Source organism: Lacerta agilis, chromosome 3 (assembly GCF_009819535.1).
Source record: "Lacerta agilis isolate rLacAgi1 chromosome 3, rLacAgi1.pri, whole genome shotgun sequence".
Classification (NCBI taxonomy): Eukaryota; Metazoa; Chordata; class Lepidosauria; order Squamata; family Lacertidae; genus Lacerta; species Lacerta agilis.
Genome location: NC_046314.1, coordinates 79152426 through 79176903, shown reverse-complemented (window position 1 = coordinate 79176903; position 24478 = coordinate 79152426). Strand labels below are relative to the sequence as shown.

General features: G+C 37.6%; 1 protein-coding gene across 3 annotated transcripts in view; it reads right to left on the bottom strand.

Moving 5' to 3' along the window:
• CRIM1 (cysteine rich transmembrane BMP regulator 1) overlaps window positions 1–24478 on the bottom strand; it is a 142956-nt gene that overhangs the window by 111879 nt on the left and 6599 nt on the right. For 2 of the 3 annotated variants that reach the window (XM_033144428.1, XM_033144430.1), the window contains exon 3: window positions 13315–13485. The exons of the other annotated variant lie outside the window; for it this stretch is intronic. In XM_033144428.1, coding sequence (XP_033000319.1) covers window positions 13315–13485 — 171 coding nt within the window. The remainder of the gene's footprint in view (window positions 1–13314; window positions 13486–24478) is intronic. 3 annotated transcript variants of the gene reach the window in all.

The following is a 24478-nucleotide window of genomic DNA, read 5'->3' as shown; positions in this document are numbered from 1 at the left end:
AAAGTCTAATTGTATAATCTAGAGAAAGAAAATATCATAACATACACCCCCTCAAATGCTTGAAGATGAACTGCAATATATTGCTTCAACCAAGTCTGGGAATTCAGTTACATGCTCTGAAGCAAAACTAGAGATATGCCAAAGTACAAAACTATTGGGTTGGTTCTTATTAAGAGACTCCTATGTTCTGTAGAGAGTTACTAATATTTTAGAACTTTATAAAGGTTCTGGGTCCCAGCTTTATTAATATTTCATGCATCACTTGGAGGCTTTATCTGTTGAAGAATAGGAAGAGACCAGTCATATTATCAGAAATAAAACTAAATGTTGCTGTTTCTCAGTAATAAACATTTTCTAGTTAGTAGCATAAAGTAATCTGCTTTGAGTTTATAAAACTTGAAATGAACATTACTTACAAGATTTAACATAAAATAAGAATAGACCTACAGGATGAAACCAGTGGTCTATCTAGTTCAGCATCCTGTTCTCAGAGTGGCCAACCAAATGCATATGAGAAGTCTGCTATCAGCACCTAAGGGCAACAGCACTCTCTTCATTTATATCAGTTCTCTTTATAAAATACCAGTAGGGGGTTGTTGTTTTTAAAAAAATAATCTTGTAAGTAACATTTCTAATGCAAGATACCTTTATGGATGGCAAGTCCATGGAATTCTGACCAACGGGTTTCATATAGTACTAACAGTAACCAGAATATGCAATGTTGTTTCATTTTAGAAAGCTCAACTGAAAAATAATAATAAAAGTAATGTGCTGTAAATAAAATGTTAGGAAAGAACTGAATAGAATCAGGGGTCTTGGAAGCACATTAGGACATCCAAGAAGCTTTTGTGGGCATCACGAAATGCCCCTCAACAGGAGAAAAACCAGTGATGGTCAAACCTCAGCCTAAAAAACATCTACATACACCCAAAAACAAATGAACATAAACCGAAAAAGAAGACAACTCTCCAGTACTTTGGCCACCTCATGAGAAGACTCCCTAGAAAAGACCCTGATGTTGGGAAAGAGGAGAAGGGGACAACAGAGGATGAGATGGTTGGACAGTGTTCTTGAAGCTACTAACATGAGTTTGGCCAAACTGCGAGAGGCAGTGAAGGATAGGCGTGCCTGGCGTGCTCTGGTCCATGGGGTCACGAAGAGTCGGACACGACTGAACGACTGAACAATAACAACAACAACAATTCAACAAAAAAAATCTCAAATAAAAGTATTAATAATCTGAAGGGCCAGGAAGCCTTGACGAGCATGGGGATTGTCTGACGTTGGTGTGGTGTGCCTGCGCATCACTTTGGAGACTCCATATATAAGTCATAACAACAATTTTGACTTATCTCCTTTGTACTATTGTGGCGGTTCGCTCAACCTGCACAGGTCCCCCAGACGTTTAACGGTCCGTTGATACCTGCACTCACCACTTTATTAATTAACCGCTGCCACCAACCAGTCTGTCTGGTATTTACTTCACTCAGTTCAGTCAAGGAGAATATTGGAACAAAACTGTTTTATTTGAAGTTTAGTACATAAGCATGTGGTTTCTGAATAAACAGTACTTTCTTGGTTGTGTTCTTGTTAACAACGATTTCTCCCACCCCTGTTCCTACTCCTTCCCTTGCCACCCTTCTTCCAACCTCCCAATACCCACAACAAGCCCCCTGGATAAAGACAAACGACAAGCCTAAAGACAAGCCCAAAAGACTCAAGACCAAAGACTAAAGAACTAAAGAACCCCCTTCCTTCCCCGGGAGGGGTTTATATAGCCCACATAACTCCGCCCCCTAAAGGCTTTTACTGGTTAATCCTTTTAACTCCTTCTGTGCCAATCCTAAATTTGGGTGATCGCCACAACTATATACAATCTATTGAGAGTAAAATGCCATCTGTGCAAAGCCTACAGAGAATATAGTTTAAGAACATGACTGGAGCACTGGAGCAAGCAGATATGCAAGTGTATACTCTTTCAGACTACAACTGATTGGTTGTTGTTGTTGTTGTTGTTGTTGTTGCTCTCTATTAAAAAAAGAGGAAGATCTGTAGGAATAGGATTTCTTTAAAAATCCTGGAACTATCAAATATAAAGAATGACAAGTCACTGAAGAAACTTAACGGAAACAAGGTAAGTTGTCAGAAGTTTTGGTGCCAACCAAGATACACACACATATAAAGAGAGAGCGAGACAGAGAGAGCACACTTCTGCATACACTTTCTACATTTGTCTGTTGATCTGACAGAAAGTACTGTACTGATTTACTGTTGATGGAGAGACAGGCAATTGTATTTGGTCCCTTATCCCCTGAACAGGTGGTAGTGCTGCTACCTTTCACAAAGTCTAATCATCTGATAAGAACTACAATACATGTGTTGGTCTTGATCTAGGAATAGTTACTGTTTATGGAGATCCCAGCTTCTGGTTGCAGAAATCTGGCACAAGGACTCACACACATCACACTTTTTACCTACACCATTCCTGATGCAGGTGATGCTGGTGTACAAGAAAACAGGGAAAGAGCTATTCAGAGGGGGGTATTGGTTTTTTTTGGGGGGGGGTTATGCATTCTGTATTCCCATTTTTTATTTTTCTATTGCGAACCACCCTGTGATTGTCAGATGATAGGTGATATACAAATTTAATAAATAATAATAAATAGTAAATTATTATTCTCTAGCTCTCCTCAGCAAAAATGAACAGTAAATGACTTTGGATTGTCCCCTACCCCACATTAACATTATTCTTATACTTAGGGAAAGCATTCAGAAGTCTTAATAGATTTTTTTTTTACCTGAGGTACCAAATATAAATCAGTCACTAATATCTGCTCACACATTCAACATTGGTTTTGGAAATAAGAAATGAGCAAGAAGGGAGATGCTTAGAATCAATTCTATATACTTCTTGATATGCTCCCTAATGGGTACAAATCAAAGAATGCTGCAGTCCATATTAACAATAAACCTGTAAATCCATACCAGTGTGTATAGTCATACTTGTACTTCGGCTTCAGACAACTACGCTTTTGAAAAGTCATCTAGAAACCTAAGTCCTTGTACTAGGCATGGGAAACTTATTTATGCCAGAGGGCCACATTCCTTTGTGCCATATACTAGTGGTGGGTGTGGCCAGATACGCACTGTCCATTCCTCCACCCAAGTATTATCACAGTTCAAGGACACATTCCAGCCAAGTAAAATTACTAGAGGAGGATGTCTAGCAGTGCCAGTGAGGGCTGTGCATGCAGAGAATCCTGAGTATGAGATAGAAAGGGTTAGAGGGCTGCTTTCAGTCCCTGATCCTGAAGTCCCCACCCTGCATTATTATTTTATTTGTATATGAATCACTTCTTATGAAGAATCTCAAAACGATTTTACAATTCATGTGTGTGTATCTGTATCTATATCTATATCTACACAATTTCAAATCCAATGCAGATAACAACTAGGACTATCATGAGTCCTGAGGTGACCTATTGGCAGGATTGGTCAGGAGGAATGGGATGAGATAAAATTTTTAATCTTTTTCTGCCATAGCCTTTACTAGTGGAGGACTCTGCTGCCAAAGATCCATGCACATCACAGAAAGTATGGGCAGGTAAGAAGCTACAACTAGTGGTGTTCCCACAATAGCCAATGGAAGGCTCTGAAATGGGACATTCTGGGGCTAAGCTGAGCAAGGCATGGATCCACTAGATGCTAGGCTAGACAGCTTCCTGGAGTATGGTGCAATTCAGCCTAGATTTGTAGCAGGAGACAAACCCAGTGATAAACTCAGATAAAGAAGCTAATTGCCAAGTGGAGCCTTAAGTCTAGGTTACGGTCTAAGCCAAGATTAAAAACGCACAGAAAAGCTTAAGATACACATGGATCAATTCACACCTAGAAATTACAAGATATATTCATACGAGTACTACAAATTAACACGACCCATAAAAAATAGCTGACAAAGGCATCCACATCGAAACAGGGCCCTGTCCTGGTTTTCGACCCAGACTCGACTCTTAACTTCGGCTCAATACATGAAACGGCTTATATGAATTTGTTGTTATTTAAAAACTATTGTATCCATATACTGTAACAAATTATTGTGCCACATATACTATTGTGAGTTTTGAAGCTGTAATCTTTGTTTAAATTTGTATTCTTTGTTTAAGTTTGTAATTCTTTTCAGAATACATACTTTTGTTTGACTTTAGACTTGTGAGTAGGATTTATTCCCACCATTGAAATTTACTGGCCAGAGTTCTTGGTGCACTTTTTTCTAGGTTATGGTCTAGGCACTATTCTTTCCACAATGGAATTTGTTATTAAGAGTGTCACACGACTAGGACCTGGGAGATCAGAGTTCAAATCCACACTCAGTCATGAAGCTTACTGGGTGACCTTGGCCCAGCCACAGTCTCTTAACCTACATCACTGGGTTGTTGTATGGATTAACTGAGGTGGGGGGTGAACTATGTACTCCTTGGAGAAAAAGGTGGGATATAAATGCAATAAATAAGCTCTTCTGCTTACCTGCTTAAGAAAGCTGGAGAGGTCAACCAGATGGAGATGTCAGTCGCCAACCTGGCAACCAGAGATCTCCACGCTGTCGCAACTGGACCCGTGCCAGTTGCATAAAGCGCCTGGCAGATTTCTAACATTGCAGAGGATATGTGCCACTCCATACTTCCCTAGACCTTATGACAGCTATGCCAACCAAAGTAATAATACTTTCCATTATTTACTGTAATATTTATGTGCTTCAGTTTCAAGTTTCCCTCCTGTTCCCAGTTTTCCTCAATTGATTTTATATATATATATATATATATATATATATATATATATATATATATATATATATATATATATATATATATATATGGTACCTCAGAGCACAGCAGTTTGTTGCTCCATATTCAGAATCTGAGTATATTTATGAACAATATTAGATATATCCAAAGATAGATAATACTTTTAAATACATTTTATGTTACAGTATAAAGCTTAGGTTTGGCAAGTAAACAAGCAAGCATTCACCGCTCCCACTGAAAGGATCAAACAAAAACCAGTAAAAGTCAGCACTGCTGAAATCTACATTTGGAATGCAGCCCAGGCAGCCTTTAATTAGCTTTAGGCTGCAGTAGTATACATTACTGGGGAATACGTCCCACTGAACTCAGTAGTGCGTGCTTCTGAGAAGACATGCATGGGATTGTGCAGTCAGGCAGCAGATTTCTAGTCATTAACATATAGGTTGGGGTACAAGGGTATAACTGGAATTCATTCCATGCATTAACAGTCCAGATCTCTGTTCAGTGCTCTGCAAAGTAAATAACTTAAGAGAACACTACAGCACAATTGTTCTTATTAATATTTTATACAACAGATAGTTCATCTGTCAATTCTTGGCAAATGATAACTAAACAAATCTGAATGTCTTCCCCTCATATGCATCTGCTGTCAAGCAAAATATTAACGTTTGAACATGTCAACTATCTACATCAGAGGTGGAGAAACTATGGCCCTTGATATTATTCAACTCCCATGAACTCCAGATAGACTACATACACCTTTCACTGATGACTGTTACTACCTCCAATATCACAGGTGGTATAAATTAATATTTGGAATGATCACTGGGAGAAATGCAGAAAAAAGAAACACCATAGTGGATCTGACGCAGCACAGAAGACACTGTCACTGGCCCCAGCTGCAACAAAACATGTCTCCCCCACATTGGTCTCTACAGCCACGGCAGACACTAATCTTCCAACAGTTTGACTTCACCTGAAAGGGCACACTCCTCCATTGTCTCCTGAGACTGGTGGATGCCAACCAACCAACTCTAAGCATTCCTAGTCTGCATTTTTGTATCTTCCTAAGCTTGGGAAATGGTAATAGCTTCAGGGACAAAATAGACATAGCAATATGTTGTTTGGCCTTATGCATTTTTTTCCCTTTAATCAATAGTAGGGGAGATCAAAACTTTAACATTATTTTAGCAGCTCTGAAAAGCTAAGAAATTATCATCCACTAATCAAAAGATAAATCTTGATTAACTGTATGAGAAACTCTCCACGAAATAGTGGAGATAGAAGTTGTGTTTTCATAGCTCTGGTTGCACTACTCTGAAGAGATGCTGTTGCTAAAATTTAAGATTCGAGAAGGTAGAAAAATTGAAGAACCCAGCACAACCCTGTACTATGACAACTGCCATATGCTCACTTTAATAGTCAGTTTCTGTGCCTATAAACAGTTTCCCCCGCCTTTCTCTTATTATAACTGGCAAAAATATGGTAACATATATTCAACAAGTCTATTTTCCACATGATTTTTTTTGTTTCTAGAACCAACAGCATGATAGGAATGCACACTTTCCCCCAATTGATTTAAAGAGAACAATTTAATAGGCTGACAAAGCTAACTAAAAGGGCAAGCTTAACAAAGAGAGCTATGCCAAGGGAGTCTGGTAATGGTCTTTGTGCCATGTAGTACTGCACATAGGGCTTGCTTTGGCAGCAATCAGGAAAGTAAAAGCAAAACAAGTCCCAGAGGTTAAGAGTAGGACCAGTAGATAAACTGGATCTATTTTCATTTTTACTAATTGTTGCAAAAGTGATATATTCCTTCTACTGCCTATTTTAGTAACCATATGGAATATATTTTATCGTTCTTTTTAGTTAACTGCAGTAAGCAAATAAAACCTGTTCTTTAAGAACTCCTCTAATCACAGATTTGCTTTTCAACTGAAGTCAAAGTGATGGTATTTACCTTTAATGCCATTTACAACATGACCCCATGTACCTGAGACAATTCTTATTCCATATGTTCCTGACTTTTAAGCTCTGAATATGAAAACCTTTTTGCAGTACCACCACCTGTTAGACAGTGGCTACCATACTAACATGCATTCAGAATAAGCTCTCCAACACTGTGTTAAATCTAGGAGCTTGCCCTGTCAAGTGAGTAGTTACAACTTGCCTTTTCAGACAGCTTTATAATTAGTGTCTTGTGCTGTGAATTGGAGTATATAAGCAGGTTTAAAATATCCTAAATAAATCCTGTTTAAGTTACTAAAATTCAGCATTTGGAAAGTACAGTATTTGGTTCTTACAACTCATGTGGATGAAAACCATTCAATTGTTGAAGATATCCCGGGAAACAGTTGCGAACAGGGCTCCGGAATGGATCCTGTTCGCAACCAGAGGTACCACTGTATTAGTTTTTGCCTCTCTTGCAAATATTCACACATTTGAGCAATGCATTAAAACTATCTTTTTACACACACAAACCTATGCCAAAGTTCTCTGTAGTGGTTTGAGGTACCATTTTTAGATGGTATAAAATTCGCTTCCTCCATTTTAGGATCATACTTTTGAATGGCTAAATATTCTTCAAGGTACACAAAAAGCAAAAGGTAGCCATGTTGCCCCATAAGGAGAAAATCCAACTCCACAGAAGCACAAAAAGGATCATATAAATATGTGCTAAACTCATCCTGAATTCCAGGATGCAGACATGGGGAACCACCACTACACTACTTCTGGTTAAACACTAACACAGTTTTAACATCCTGCCTTTTTAAGAGTCCTGGGGAATTCAAAAGCTTGCTCACTATTGCGATATTGGGCACTGTGCTGCTGCTAATTAAGAAATAATATTGCTTTAAACATGCTGCTGAAGTTTTTGTGGAATTGAATGTAGTAATCATGTTACTTTCAAGTTTAATTTCTTAACTGCAGAAAGCCAAATTTCTCTCAAGCTATTCTCCTGTAATAAGTTATTTAATTATACTTAGTGTAGACCAAAGACACAAACATATTGCTTTTGGCCAATTTGCTGTATCTACTTTTTGCAAAACATCTGGCTTAGCTGCCATTGAATAGAGGAAGTAAAAACCAGCTTAAATAACTGTGCCAAGTAACATGAAGACTCAACCCCAGATGCCAGAATGTTAAGCATTTCCTTTGCAACTATATCCTCCAGCCAAAGGTCAAAGAGAACATCCGACAGCCTGTATTCGTAAGCCCTGGGTGAATATTTTCTTTGGTTTTCCAGAACCATGAATGCCCATGTGCAGCATGATTAGCAAAATCTGTTTGAAGTCCAATTCTTCAAAAAAACTATCATTACAATTTTGACACTGTAAGTGTCAAGTGTTTTATTTCAAGGCAAGTATATAGTCGATTATTAATAACTGCATTCTTAAGAATGTTTCTCATTAATCTGAACTTTTAATTTAGGTAAGATAAGTAAAAATAAATAAATAAATAGCTACTGCCATTGGATTTAAAGCTGCTAATGATAGAACATATACTCTTGGAGAGCATCTGTTTCATAGTTAACATGATATGGTTCAATAGAGCAAGACGTTACTGTACTGAGCTATTGATTGAAATTGTCACAAACACTGCCAAAGGAATATACTTCTATCTTCAATACTGGTATCAAGTCTACAGAATGTATTATTTCTTACAACCGTTAAGTTTAAGTCTCAGTGCTTTTAAGGCAGCTAATAATGAGTTTTTAGTTCTCTGATAGAATAAAGTCCATTATTTATCCACAGCATCACTTCTAAACTCACAATAATCCTTTCATTTTCTTTTTCAAATTACATAAATATTTGAGGCTCCAAATGTTTTTATCTCCCCCTGCAACAGGAGCGCAAACAGAATACAGTATACAGAACTAAGGCTGACAAAAGTAGCAGCACAGAACAAAGAGAACATACAGAACAGCGTGCAGGATAGGATAATATTTGTGTTCATTTTAAAGGCATACTAGCCAGTCTGGTCACAATTTGCTGGCCCAAGCTATTCTAAACAAACTGCAATTGAAGGATAGAACTGAATTACAACGCAGCATTTTTGTAAGCTCTTGGTTTAGGATAGGAGTGCCAGAACATGCTGCCAAAACTGAAATTACACAAAGTGTGAGATTTTCAGGAACATTCAGGGCCACTGTGCATGGAACACAGATGGCTAGATGAGGGTGAAGCTTAATCTGGACAAGATGGAGGTAATATGTGTGAGGTAACCAAATGCCCAGCATGGAAATCTGCAATGAGCCTCAGGCAGGCCTGCATTCCCCCCGAAGGACATGTACACAGTTTGGGAGTTCTGCAGGGCTCAGAACTAAATGAAAGAGTTCAGGTAGCAAATGTTCCAGGAGTGCCTTTTAACAGCTGAGGTTGGTACACCAAGTGTGACTCTATCTCAACAGATGGAACATGCTTCAGTTACCCATGCTCTGGTGACATTCATAATTGACTATTGTAAGGTGCTTTCCATGGGGCTGCCTTTAAAAACAGTTCAAGAATTTATAATGTTGCAAAATGTCTCTGTCTGGGTAATGGCAAGAGCCAAGTGGATGGAAGATACAACCAGCAATACTTGTTGCCAGTTTTCTGGCCCAGTTTTAAGTTATATTGACTTTTAAAGCTCTAAATGGTTTCCAAGGCCATGCTCTAGCTCTTCAGGGCCACATGCAGTCATTAAAAACTTATGTACCATGGCATTTTCATAACTCAAACTCAGTGTTGTCTACAGCAGAGTTTTCCCCAGCTCTACCTGGAATTGCCAAGGACTGAACCTGGGACTTTCTACATGCAGTTTTTAAGCATTCCTAAGGAAATAACACAACACTTTCTAGTGTTAAATAAATTGCATTTGACCTTAGGCAATTCTGCAACACCCAAAATGTCAGACAACACAACCAAGTAACTTATATGTTAAGTATGCTATAATTAAGGAGGACTGAAATATATAAAAACTGTAAGAAGAAATACGGTAATAGAAAGGACTGCATTCCTCATTGGAAATTTATATAATGTCCATGTATGTATGCTTATGCAAGCCAAACAGTTGTTCAGTCACAAGAACAATCCAATTTATAAGAGGAGAAAAGAGTGCCTTTTTCCTTGGGTTAAATGTTATAACTAGCTCTTTGACCACAAATATTCCAAAAACTTTCAGAGAATTCATCTACATGTCATCACAAATTTAAACCTGACAGCTAGGAACTTTAGAAGTATTTGGGGAAAAAATTCCACAAAATCTTCATTTAACAGGCAAATGTTAAAATACCTGTTCAACCAGTTTTAGAGTTATTCTGCTACAGGAATGTACCGGTAAATAGTATATTGTAAAGGCTCCCAAAAGCTGTTTTAATTCCTAGTGAACTCTAGATTTGAACTGCCAGATGTGAACAAACTGTCTTCCACATGTTAAATCTGACTTAAACATTTCTGGGATATAGACCTGGATGTATCAGGTACCAGTGTTTGGCCAAAGACTTTTTGAACACACTTAAAAGAATTGACAATCCTTAGAAAATTAACAAATTTGTTAGCTTTTATGGACTATAGTCTACTTTATCAGATCCATGAAGTGTTATCCTGACTTCCTGTGTGTAGATAGATAAATACCTTTTCCAAGCTGGATATTCAGACTGCTATGGACTAATCAGTCTGATTCAGGAGGGTAAGGCTGAAAAAGCTATTAAAAGCAGCAGCCAACACTCCTACCCCCCATGATGTATCCTGCTGATGGAAAGAGTAATTCTCCACCCTATCTTCCTAAATGATCTCAGTTCACATTAGTCTGGTTCAAATTCTACCTTCCTTTTTCTCAATCAAGTGTCCACACAAACCAGACACTCCAAACTGCACCATCTTCCATACTCCCACTCCAAGATTAATGAGGCTGTACTTATTTTTCTTACTCAATATGAAAGTGTCTGTAACTGCTGGGTGGTAGGTAAAACATGGCAGGGGAAGGAAAGGACTGGTATAAAGAAAGCATTAAAATCTGCATTTTATAACAATCTTAAAATGGTGTGTGGCAGATGGTAGGGTTTAATTAGATTAGACTCTGCTAGGTACAAAACTGATTTCTGGTTGCATCAAGAGCTCTAGTGTGGCTGCATTTCAAATTCTCTTTTGCACCTAGCATAGTCTAATCTAATTAATTTATCCTACCATGGGCTGCACTCCAATGTAATTAGATTTGATTCAGTGCAGTTCTGATTCAGTACAACCTGTTTTGCACATAGTAGACTCTGGTCTACATTCTGGAGCTGCTGACTTGTTGCCATTTCTGAACCTTTGAACTCCAGGTAACCCCAGAAGAGGATTTCTGGGTTAAAATCAGTCTGACTGACACTGGAGCCATGATTTAGCACATTATTTTTGTACACTTCCACTTCCAGTGAACTCTGCCTTGTAAAGACTTGCTGAGGCTGAGAAGAGTTCTCTTTTTAATATTTTCTTGTTTCACACTAGAGAATACATCCTACATTACTTTGCACCACACTATTTGTTATTTAATATTGGTTGTTTTCATTGTTTTATTTTAAGATTTTAATTGTACACTATAGTTATTTTAATTATATTTGGTAACCTATCTAGGACCATTTGATGAAGGGCAGGATATTAAAATTATATTATTATTATTATTATTATTATTATTAACATGCCTCCTCCCTGTGTTTTAAGCAACAGCATAAAGAAAGGTAAGGTACAACTCTGGTCACCTTTTCAATTCTCACTACACTTTATCTTGAAAACTGAAGCAGTCACAGCACAACTTCTTTGGCAATATCACTTCTTCCTCCACTCTCTTAACTACGACCACCTTCAATAGTTAACTATTAAATAACCCTTTTTAAAATACTTTTTTAAAATAATACAAGCTTCTATCTGTTGGTACCTGAGTACAAGGACACTCTGCTCTCTTACCTACCATAAATGATCTGGAAATTACACACCAGTAGTCTGCCCACCAACAAAGTTGCAGTGGGAAACCGTTCTCTTAGCACATTTAAGGTAAGTTAAATTCTACCCTGTCATTCCTTTTCTATTATATGGACAGATACTACTGCCTTTGAAAAATGAAGAAATACTAAAGAACATACACATGGCTTAACAGTTGTGAACTGCTTAAAATACTTGGGACATCTTTAAAGTAACAATAATAATCTAGATCAGTGTTTCCCAACTGATGGTCCATGGACCCTAGGAGGTCCACATAACCCATCCAGGGGGTCCGTGGCACCATTCACATAACAAAAACTACCACAGAGATATCAGAATTTTCAAAAGTAGGGGGTTCATAGTCTGGTCTTTGAAAAACAGGTTGTCCACGGTACTTAGCAAATTGGGAACCACTGCTCTAGGCTATACTTTAGTTGTCACAATCCCAAGTACTCTCCTTTATTGTGGAACAGTTTTAGTAAGGAAGCAACACCAAGACAACAGCTCCCAATTCTAATTTTACACAACACAAATAAAGCTGCTATTTCAAGGAACAATCCACATATACACAGTAAGTTCCCATGGCTGATAGCAGAATATTTCAATGGCAATTTCACATATATGGCATTTTTTTCTACCTGACAATATCATGTGTATATATTCATTTCCTAAGCAGAACAAGTAATTATTTTTCTATATGGACACTAGTAAAAAATTCCTGGTCTCTCTAGCTATATGATTATATTCACGTAGACAATATGCCATTTAACACTAGACAATTAAAGCTGCATTGGACAGCTTATGCTACTAACATATTTTAACCAAGCAGGAAAGACAGAGCAAAGCAAATAAATGTATAATCTTTCACAAACCTGAGAAAAATTAGAGTATTAAACATCAATCTCAACTTGTCAACTGCTCTGACAACAGAACATATTTGATTCAGAACTTTAAAAATCAAAAAGCCTACACTTTCCAGGGTGCTGTTTGTTTCCCTACCACATTTGGGATGTTTTGGGTATTGTGCACAGAGCTATGAAAATCAAGATACCTCTACAGCAGAAAAAAGAACACAAGTTTGCTCCACCTGTCTAAAAAAGCCCATGTGTACTTTACAACAGTCTCAACATGCACTGCAGCAGAAAACAAATCAGGCCACGCCTTGGGCAGAATGCAATTGTGTGGATCATCTCTTTTCACAGGCTTGAAATATCCTTGGATTGGGAAAGGGAAGTTTTCCAGAGGCAACAAGGAACATATGTGTAATTACAATAGACACTAGTAAGTAAACTCCGATCAATTTGCCTTTTCCCCACAATAAAAGTCACCTTTATTCAGGATACACAACCAAGCAAAATATCCAATACTCATTATTCACGTACCACAACAGAAAAAACTTTAAATCATTATATTCAAAATCACAAAACCAGAAACATCTCATTTGCCAACACTATTGCTCTAACATCTCCTTTCAACAAGCATGGGATACAGAATAAAAAATTACATATTAGGCCTTTAAGGTGATGTGCCAAAAATAATTACAAATCAAGTACTAGTGAATACAGACTTACCTTCAATTCTTTTTAAAGCTGACAGGCAAGTATCCCGGCTTGGAAACTCAAAGGGATTACTACAGGTCCTAATAGTATCACATTCGCATTTTCCATTGATTATATTGCAGCCTGTTATGAGGTTTTCATTGCAAGGCTCAAATCCAAGTAGCTGATCATCCCAGTTTTCATCTAAAAACCAAAATGAAACAACTATAATACCAGTAGGTCATTGATTTGTTTCATTTAATATATTTTGCCAAACACCTACACATCTAAATGCAAATATTAAATTCAGCTTTAGCAGGTACACTATGAAGTTCTGTACAGTTCACATTTCATGTTTGTATAACTTCACCACAATTTAAAAAAAAGTTGTGTGTGAACCTAGAGCACTTCTATTCATCAGAGAAGCTTCAGAACCACCTTATTCCCCCTTTCTCTTTTTAAAGTTATTTCTAGCACCTGTAACCAAATAGAGAATATAAAATCCAGAACATCCTACAGGCTCAGACAAGGCCCTTTATTTTCAAGTCATAACCTCAATTTTGAACAAACGACACTAACTTTCTAGAGGTTTAGACTACACACAAGTCCCAATTAAGAGTCTCTGTGAAAGAATTCTAAGCAATTTGGAATATTGGCAGTTACTGGTAGGTAGCGGTGTTGTTCTGCCATAGTCAAAACAAAATAAAATAAAAAATTCCTTCCAGTAGCATCTTAGAGACCAACTAAGTTTGTTCTTGGTATGAGCTTTCGTGTGCATCTGAAGAAGTGTGCATGCACACGAAAGCTCATACCAAGAACAAACTTAGTTGGTCTCTAAGGTGCTACTGGAAGGATTTTTTGATTTTATTTTGTTTGGAATATTGGCAGCTTTTCATGATAAAAATGTGTCTTTCATCAACCTACAAGCAGTCCTACAGCACTGCCTCCCAGGTATTCCAATATACAATACATATACTATATACTATGTCCACTCAATTATGGCCTCTGCCTACTCCTAAATCACTTTTTATCCAGCACCTGCATCAGTTTCCATAGTGACTGCATACAACATGGATCTGCAAATGGCACTGGTGTGTCAAGATTAGGACCCACATGTATATGATCTCTTATCACATTGTATTTCCCTGCTTTTACTCCAAATTATTGACTGTTCACCACTAGAAACAAGTATACCTGGCAGAAAAATGTGTTGCTCATAACTTATAGCTCTGTCTGTTTAACGATACAGTAGCTGCTCTAGCACATGATGATACGCATTGACAGATCTCTGACATCTCTTCAGTGGTGTAAATAGAAAGAGGCAAAAGAGGCATCTGTACTAGGTAAAAAAAAGTATAAGTACTTTACAACAATGGGGTGGAAAGTTTTCAACCCATAACTATTTTTTCCCATTTCCACTTTTAGAAATACAATTACATAAATGTAATTAGCAACATAATGAACAGAAGCCAAAGCTGTGGAACTGGATAGGATAAAATACCGTACTTTCCGGCGTATAAGACGACTGGGCATATAAGACGATCCCAAACTTTTCCAGTTAAAATATAGTTTGAGATATACTCGACCACAGATTCTCTACCCAGCGTATAAGACGACCCCCGACTTTTGAGAAGATTTTCCTGGATTAAAAAGTAGTCTTATACGCCAGAATATACAGTACTATTCCAATTTAAAACTGAAGTTGCAATTAACTTCTTTATAGGTGACTATCCCATGAGATGGTTGGACAGTGTTCTTGAAGCTACTAACATGAGTTTGGCCAAACTGCGAGAGGCAGTGAAGGATAGGCGTGCCTGGCGTGCTCTGGTCCATGGGGTCACGAAGAGTCGGACACGACTGAACGACTGAACAACAACAACAACATCCCTAGGAAACATATTTAGTGTACAGTTGCTTGGATATCCAAAATTAGGATATGTTTTTTCAGTATCTTCATTTCCCACTGCTCTTCTAATTTAAAATAGGTAAAGCAGGTATATGTTACTGAGTTATTGCTACTGAGTTGTCATTAGAGATGGGAGAAAATTTGGACTAAAAATGAGCCTACATGATTTGCACTTCTACAAGTTTTGCAAGATATTCACCACAAGCAAAAATACAAAAATGTATATAGTAGGAAAAAATGCATGTATTGCTGAAAAAAGACAAAAATGCATTTTAGTAGGGGAAATTGCTTTACAAAATAATCTATGTTTGGAGAAGTTCACTGATGAAATTTCATTAGGACTTTTTATATATATACAAACTGATGTGTAATTGCAGAAATTGACAGATTTGCACACCCCTAGCTGACAAAACTTAAAATATTTAGCAGCATTCCAATGGATTGGTTTAAATATAATATTTTATATATAAAGGCATTTCTAAACCTCACCCACAGCATATTTCAGTTCAACAACTTTTGGTTATTGGGGGGGGGGGTGAATTACAGCATGGAAAATCAATCTACTTTCAATTTTTCATTTTCTAAGTACTGGGGGAGTAGCCACAGCTCAGCAGTAGAGAATCCGTCGTGTATGAAAAATAATAATACAATAATAATTTTATTATTTATACCCCGCCCATCTGTCTGGGTTCAATCCCCAGCATCTCCAGGGTGATTCTTGTCTGAAACCCCGGAGAGCCTCTGCCAGTTAGTTGAGGGCATTGTGGACAATACTGAGCTAGATGGACCAGTTTGTCTGACTTGACATAATGCAGCTAACCTCCAATGTTCCTAAGTTAGTTAGATTTCCATTTATGGCAATTGAAAACAGTCCAGAAAATCTACTGGTCATGTTTGTATGTGGAAGTGCTAAGGATGTGTATGGAAGATGCTACTACGAGGCAATGGGGGGGACAGAGTTATTGTGTTCGGTGGCTTATACTAGTTTATATGTGGAATTTTCATTCATGTTAATCATGCTACTTTAAATGTAAATATTTTATTATATTTTGTATTTGATTTTCATTTGTACTTTTTTGCAATGTTATATTTAATGTTTTAAGATTAACTGTGAACCATTCAGCATTTATTTTCAGAAATGTAAAGCTACATGTGAACTATTTAAAAAACGTTTTAATAAACACTTCCTATAGGAGCCAGTATTAGGGGTTACCACCTTCTTTATACCTTTAAATTCTTTAACTGTTCCATATTATTTTGAAGTGTTTTCAATCATATATGGTATGGGGGCATAGAAATAACTAGTTATGGCATAACTTCCATACTCCCCTGTTCAATGAGACACTGAACTTTTACCCCACAATGCAAAACTTTCCTTTGCACTATTGTCAAGCAATGAGGTAATAACTCATTTCCCATTTTTAAAATGTCTAATGTAATTCAATAAATCTGGCTTACAAACAGACCATTTAGCTATGAAGCATGCAGTGGACATGTGGAGCTATATAAACTCACAAGTTCACTTTACTTAGTCAATATTTACATAGATTACAAGTATTATGAATAGAAATATTACAGCTGCATGTAAGATAACTGGATACATAAATACATACAGAACACTAATCTTTAAAAATGCATGTATATTTTTCTTTATTTGTAAAACATGCATGTATATTATTTCATTACTTTATTCCAAAACACAGCAATATAAAAACCCTATTAGAATAGGAACATGAAAAAGGAACATAAAGTATTTGAGGGGACCTGCCCCCCCCAAAGTTGATGGGCATTGCCGTTCAAATGGTGTGTGTGCATGCCATCTTGTGATTATGTGGGGCCTGGGCGGGTCTTACCTGGTCCCCTCCCCAATATTTTATTTAAGTTGGCACCCCTGCTGCTGACAAGAGTAAGACCTTGTCAGCATGTAACACCAGTGGGTAGCACCTACACTTTGGAACTCCCTGCCTATTGATATCAAGCAGACACCTTCAATGTAGTTTTCAGCTCTTGCTAAAAACATTATTGTTCAGACAAGCCTATCCAGATGCTTAGGAAGTTGAGGTGATTCTGATCTGTTTTAGTATTTTAACTTTTTCATGTTTTAAATTGGATGGCCATTTTTCCCTAGTCCTTCCTTTATCACATCCCTAAGTTCAACGTGGGTGGCGCTGTGGGTTAAACCACAGAGCTTAGGGGTTACTGATCAGAAGGTCGGCGGTTCGAATCCCCGCGATGGGGTGAGCTCCTGTTGCTCGGTCCCAGCTCCTGCCCACCTAGCAGTTTGAAAGCACATCAAAAGTGCAAGTAAATAAATAGGTACCGCTCCGGCGGGAAGGTAAACAGTGTTTCCGTGTGCTGCTCTGGTTCACCAGAAGCGGCTTTGTCATGCTGGCCACATGACCCGGAAGCTGTACGCTGGCTCCCTCAACCAGTAATGAGAGATAAGCGCCGCAACCCCAGAGTCGGACACGACTGGACCTAATGGTCAGGGGTCCCTTTACCCTTAAGTTCAATTAACCCCCATGTTTCCACAGCTTCATATCTCCTAATGATTCTTTCTTTTTGCACTCAATATTATAAAAAAACCACAGTGAGGTGACAATCCTGGATGAGCATGCTCTTCCAGTTTTTTTTTTTAATGGCAAATTGATAGGGTCTGAGTTACTATTAAGTTCCTCCTAGTGTTACCAAAGGGTGCTATTTTATTTTACAGAAACGCCTTTGTTCAATTTTTTAACTCTTAAATTTCAAACAGTATCTTTAGACATTCAAACATACAAGCAAAATAAAACGTTTTACATTAGGAAATGCCAACTCTTCTAAAGTTTATTGACTGAGCATTTTCATCATAATTCTGGGTTTCTTGCCTGACCATTGAAAACGTAACAGAATATTTTTAACTGAATGATCATTTGCTTTTAATATGATTTCATAACAAACAGAATACAAGGCATTATATTCATTTTTATTATGGTGCTTCTACCTACTCATGAAAGTTTTAGACTTTCCCAATTAGATGATATTTTCTCATTTCCTGAATTAAATAGTAGTAGTTATGTTTAATTTTATTATTTTTTATATTTTGCTGGAAGCTGCCCAGAGTGGCTAAGGAAACCCAGCCAGGTGGGCAGGGTATAAACAATAATTTTATATCATTATTATTGTTTATATTATTTTTTTCAGATCCTGGGTAATCCAGATTCTGAAATATCTACTTGGGGTTCCTCTCCATAGAATTTGGCATCTTTTCCCATTATCTGTTATAGTCCTCTGCTTATGATAACCAAACCATTCTGAATTTTGCAGCTTTATCTTACATTCCAAGATATAAATGTACTTAAATATCAAGTATGTTTAAGATTGGCTTTATTTCCTCTGGGTCTCTCAAAATTGGGACTATAGCAGATGCATGAAAATTGACTTAAGTAATTACCTCCTGCTTTTTGCCCCACAATTCCTGGATGTGTTCCAGCAGACTCTGCAAACTATTCTATTGACATGTTAAATAGCAATGGTGACAGTGAGCATCCTTGACAAGTGCCACTCTAAAATTTAGAATTTTTCCAATTTTACATTATTCACAAATATTGAGGCTGTTGGATGGCATATATCAGTTGAGCAATGAAATGAAAACTATTCCCAATCTTTTTTTACAGAAACTGTAATTGATACCTCCATTCTACTCTATCAAACTCCTTTTTGGCATTTATAAATAACAACCCATATGGAATCTTTGTTTTGTAACATTAGGTGCCATTTTACCACTCTTAGGAAACTCCACTTGATCAGCCTTGATATATTTGCCTATAAATATATTCAATCTTTCCGCCAAAATATTGTTCTAAAAGTTGAAGCTCTAATTGAGTAAGGCAATGAATTGGTGGCTGGCAGAACTTCTGTTTCTAAAAAGACTATAGAATCCTGGATGAGTATCAAGTATCATTCATTTCAGGGTGTATACAACAAAAACGTCCAAAAGTGTCCATTTTATTCATTATATCTCATCAGTATAACTGTATAATACATGTTTCAGGGAATTGTCACCCTTCAGGTTACGTTAGAGAATAAAAGAAAAAGAAAAATGATCAAAGTCTAGTTGAAGTCAAAACCACACTTTCACAGTTCAATTCATACAGTATAGCACAATGTAGATCGCTCCATGAAGCTTCAGTTAGGACTCATGTTCAGAATGTACTCTTCAAAAAGCCATTCAGTTATCCTAAATCTGTTGTTCATAGCACCATATCATATTCTGCTACCAGGAAATTGATAGGGTCACTAAGGTAATTTTCCTATTGGGGTAACCTGTTCACTATTTTCCCCACCATTACTTTTACTTATAAATAAGGCTGCGCAAACACTTCAACAACGGAAAGTGGAAAAAGAACAAGTTTAACTTAAAGCATAAGGAAAGGAACAAATCAAATGGGTGTAGCCATGCAGGTACTATTCTTTCATAATTTCTGAAAAGATGAGGCCTCCCAGTAAAGCAACACAGAAAAAGATGATCAGCCGAAAGTAATTGATGTAAAAATTAAAAATCTCTTTAAAATATGTTTCAAAATATCACAGTATTTTCAAAATGCACTAAACGTAATACCACAGGCATTAGCCAATAAGTACCCCCAACCCCCAGAATACAATGACCATGCTTCATGGAAGGAAAATTGCACCCAGCAGTTCAGTTAAGCAGGCTACCTGCTTAAAAAAACAGCAGTATGACTATTACTTCTTGCTGACGCAACATCTCAAAGGTCAAATAAGTAACTGGTATGCATTCTCATCATAAATCAAACATCTAAAAAGGCCCTCTGGTTTAAAATCTGTCAGACAAATATTTGAAGCTATGTAAAAATTCATTAAATTCTCACAGCTTTTACTGCTAATGTAGTTTTGTAAAGTAATATTTTTTTCTGGCTAACAACGAAATTAAATTAAACAACGAAAGGAAATTAAAAACAATATATAACTCTAGTATATCTTCATATGGAAATTGTTCCTTTAAAATGCAGACAAAATTATGGAAACTTAAATGATTACTGCTAGTCCTCAACACAGTGAGACTGATAGCTTCAATTATAGGATAAGTAAAATATTTGTATTAGAATAACAGGACAAGAAAATTCAAGTTAATTCAAGAGGGAATAAGTGCAACACACTCTTAGAGCTAGTGTAAGTCAGTAAAAAGCCACAATAGTATTTCTGTTTGTAAACATACTTCTCCACACTTTGCAATGTAACTGCTTCGGGTGTATTTCCACATACAAAGTATTAGGAACAAAAGCTAATGAACTATAGTCTCTCTATTGAAATACTCATGACAATGAAGCCAAAGATGAAGAAACAAGTGATATGGAAACTGGTTGCTAAAGCTGAATCAGTGGTCAATCCTGATTACATGTGATGGCGTAAATGTGACACTAAATGGAATTCTGGAAATGTCCAACGTCTAGAAGTAATCCCTGATAGCTAAAATAATAGGACCCAACATTTATTACATTGTCAGTTCATTTTTGGAACTGTGTCTGTCAGGACTAGAAAAAGCATTCATAGTTACTAGGATAAATATTCTGGATGCCAACCTCAAGTTTTTCAAGCCAACGAGACAGTGTTAAAATTCTTAGAAACCTAGCTTAACAATGTCACTGAGGTCTTCTCAGTTCTATAAAAGTCAGATATTTGGGGGGCAAATGTCTTATACGCTTAACAGACGAGGTGACTAAATTACTTACACTGGTTCCATTAATTTGAATGGGAACCATGTTTTCACACCGATCTCAAAGTGCAACTAACTTGGTATGGATCCAACTGGATATCATCAAATTATTGGGAATAGACAATGTATTTTAAAACACTGATATATAATAATGCAGTGTATTAGTAATGAAATTAGAATTTATTAGTGAACTGAGATGAAGAATTTCACTTGCTTACTGATCAAAATGGACTAAATCCTTACAGAATTTTACATCAGAACTTCAATTCACACTAATACAGAAAAAAAACTGATTTCAAGCATATTATGCTCTCTCCCCTCTTCCAAGGACTCTAAATACTGCAGAGGAACCCAATAATGAGTTAGATTACACAATGGAAACATATAAATTAGAGTTGGATCCAAGTTGCTGGCCGCAAACTTGATCACTCTTGGCCCCTAAGTTTGCAGAGTCAATGTGAATACATAATTTTAAGAGTTGATACCCCCATTCAAAATAGAAATCCATATAGCTGATCAAAGGTCCTGCCTATTAGTCTGCCTGAACCAATAGCCTGGCCCTTGGCTCCTCCCCTCCCACTCATTAGATCTCATTAACAAGCCCTGTAAATAGCCACATGTCTGCTCTCCTATGCCAAGCAAGCATCATCCTTGGAAGATAAAGGCAGGAAACCTTTGTAAGCTGGAGAGTTAATGATACTAGAAATGATTACTGGAGGGAAATGTAACAGTAATCTTTTGTAGACAAGTAACTTTGTGGATTTGTTTCCAATTCTGGTCAGTGAGCAAAAAAATGTTATTATAGGGATTTGTGATAAGATGGGCTAGCAATAAACCTACATTTGTAGACTGGTATTTCAGTCACACTCCAATTCATAGAGGGTGGAGACACAGAGACAACAAGGCTTTGTGTTTCAGCAAGTTTCAAGCAACTTCTTCCCTTCCAGAATTCAGACCAGAACCCTTTTACTTCAGCTATTAATTTCCACATATTAAGAACATTTAGGATTGCAATCCTATACATGTTTACCTGGGAGTAAGTCTTCAATGGGCAGCCATTGTGGAGGTGTGCCACTGTACACATGGCTGCCCAGCAGTGTTGCTGCTGTGTTGACTGGGGGAATGAGGGAGGAGCAAGGCAGTGATGTGATGCAGGTCAAGCAATAGAAGCACTGAACTGGTTCCCCCACTGCACCAGCACCATGCTGAACTCCCCACAACTTCACCCCTCTTCCTCTCAGTAAGCAAAGTGATACTGTTAATAGGAGGTCAGGTGTGTTGTGGTGGAGCTCCACACTAGTTGCCCTCACTTACTTCTGAGTAGACATATACAAGATTGTATTGTTAAAGACAAAAAAGTTATATCCTGTAACTAAACAAATGACATTTATTTTTCTGTTCCTCCTTTATTATTTATCTTGCATAGCTAATATTTCATATTGCAACTTAAACAAGGCAGGGGATTGTGTCTTCCTATATTGGTAAATCAATTAAATGATGCCCGGTCTCCTACATTTGCCTGCCGTTAAATGATACCCCAAAATCTGCTGTCTGAGGCAGGCTGCTTTCTTCTAATTAAAATGGCTAGCCCTGCACCTTGTACATTAAGTATTATACCAAGTAATTAGTATTTGCTTTGATACCTGCAGAACACTGAGCAAATATTAGCAAAATGTCAGTCATGACAGGCAGGTGTGGAGTGCTGGCTAGTATCCTGCAAGCATCTCCAAGAGATGCTTCCCTGCACAAAAAATACATATACAGTACTTTCCAGTGGTTTTGGCCAAGCATTGTAAGAGATAGAGAGCATGCTTTGTCCCCCATAAAACACTATTTGTAAATAAAGCACTTACTTTTTTTCCTGTATGAAGGCATGTCAGACACAAGTTTCATAAATAAAAAGGAAAGGCACATTACCGAGCTAAGGCACAATCTTTCTATGTCTCAGACATTAAGAATAAAGTACCGTATGTCCTTTCCTCTGCAGTGTCCCTTTCTGCATTTTCCTTCTTGTTCACACAACAGCAAAACAAAAAGTTTGGGACTCTTGTTTCAGCTTTAGTTACACAGTACCCTGGTGTATATTGGGACCACTGTGTGGCTGAAACCATGACAAACCATGGCTGACTGAGCATAATCCTGGCTTGCATGTCCAATTCTAACCAGTATCATTAACTATGCTTAGTGCCAACAATTCAAACTATGGTTTGGGAGTACCTGCTTCTGCTAAACTTACTTTATTTTCATTTTAAAATTTTTGCTCTAATTTAAAAATATCTGAGCAGTGTAATGGTAAAGGTAAAGGGACCCCTGACCATTAGGTCCAGTCGTGTCTGACTCTGGGGTTGCGGTGCTCATCTCATGTTACTAGCCGAGGGAGCCGGCGTACAGCTTCCGGGTCATGTGGCCAGCATGACAAAGCAGCTTCTGGTGAACCAGAGCAGCGCACAGGAACGCTGTTTACCTTCCTGCCGGAGCGGTCCCTATTTATCTACTTGCACTCTGACATGCTTTCGAACTGCTAAAAATAACAGCTGAAAACAGCAGTACAGCAGCAGATGCATCAGCAGCCAGTAATTAAAAATTCAGTCAGAAACGGCTTGAGTAAATAAAAAGTTCATAAGCATGCATTTGAAAGAATAGATAATTGGTGCATGCCTTATCTCAGGTGGTAACGCATTCCATATTAAAAGGGCAACAACACTGAAAGCAAATATTAAGACCTCTCAGTAGCACTGGGGGTAATCTATGCAACTGCCAGGCAGGGGAGAGATGGTCTCTCAGGTAGCCTGGTGCCAAGATGTTTAGGAGTTTCTAAGCAAGTAACAATGTCACACTGAATCTGGCCTGGTAGTATATTGGTAGCCAGTGCAGTTGTGTCAACAAAAGGTTTAATACATTGATGATGGTTGGCTCTTGATAGTAATCAGTCTTGATATTACCAATACATGGATCACTGTGGCCATATCATCCCTGTCCAGGAATGGCTGTAGCTACTGTACCAGCCAAACCTGATAGATAGTACTCCTAGCCACTGAAGCCAAAGATGAATAAATGAGAAGGCCCCAAAGATGATCCTGCTCTTTCAAAAGGAATGTGACCAGTAAATGTATCACTTCCTGGACACAAGAACCAAACATCCAAAGGGCCTCTATCCAGAAAACAACTCAGGCCATGAGTGTTCACTTCTGGATCACAGAGAAATAGAGCAAAGTGTCATCAGAATAATTAAGACATTGCACTCCAATTGACTGCTCCCAATGATTTAATATAGATTTTAAATAGTATTGGGGGCAAAGTAATGTGCCTGGGGTGGGTGGGGGTGAGAGTGAAAGTGAGAGTGAGTACTACTCTCTGGAACCAGTCCTGCAGTTAGTAGCAGAATCTCTAAAGAATAATGCCTCCAATCCCCAGCCCACAAAACCAATCCAGGAGCATACCATGGTTGATCATATCAAAAGCCACTGATCTCACATTGACACCAGATTGTGCAACTGCAACAACATAATCATATCTTTTATATCTTTTAAGCTTTCTGCATTTTATTCAAGTTGGTTTTAATTTTTGTAAGCCAC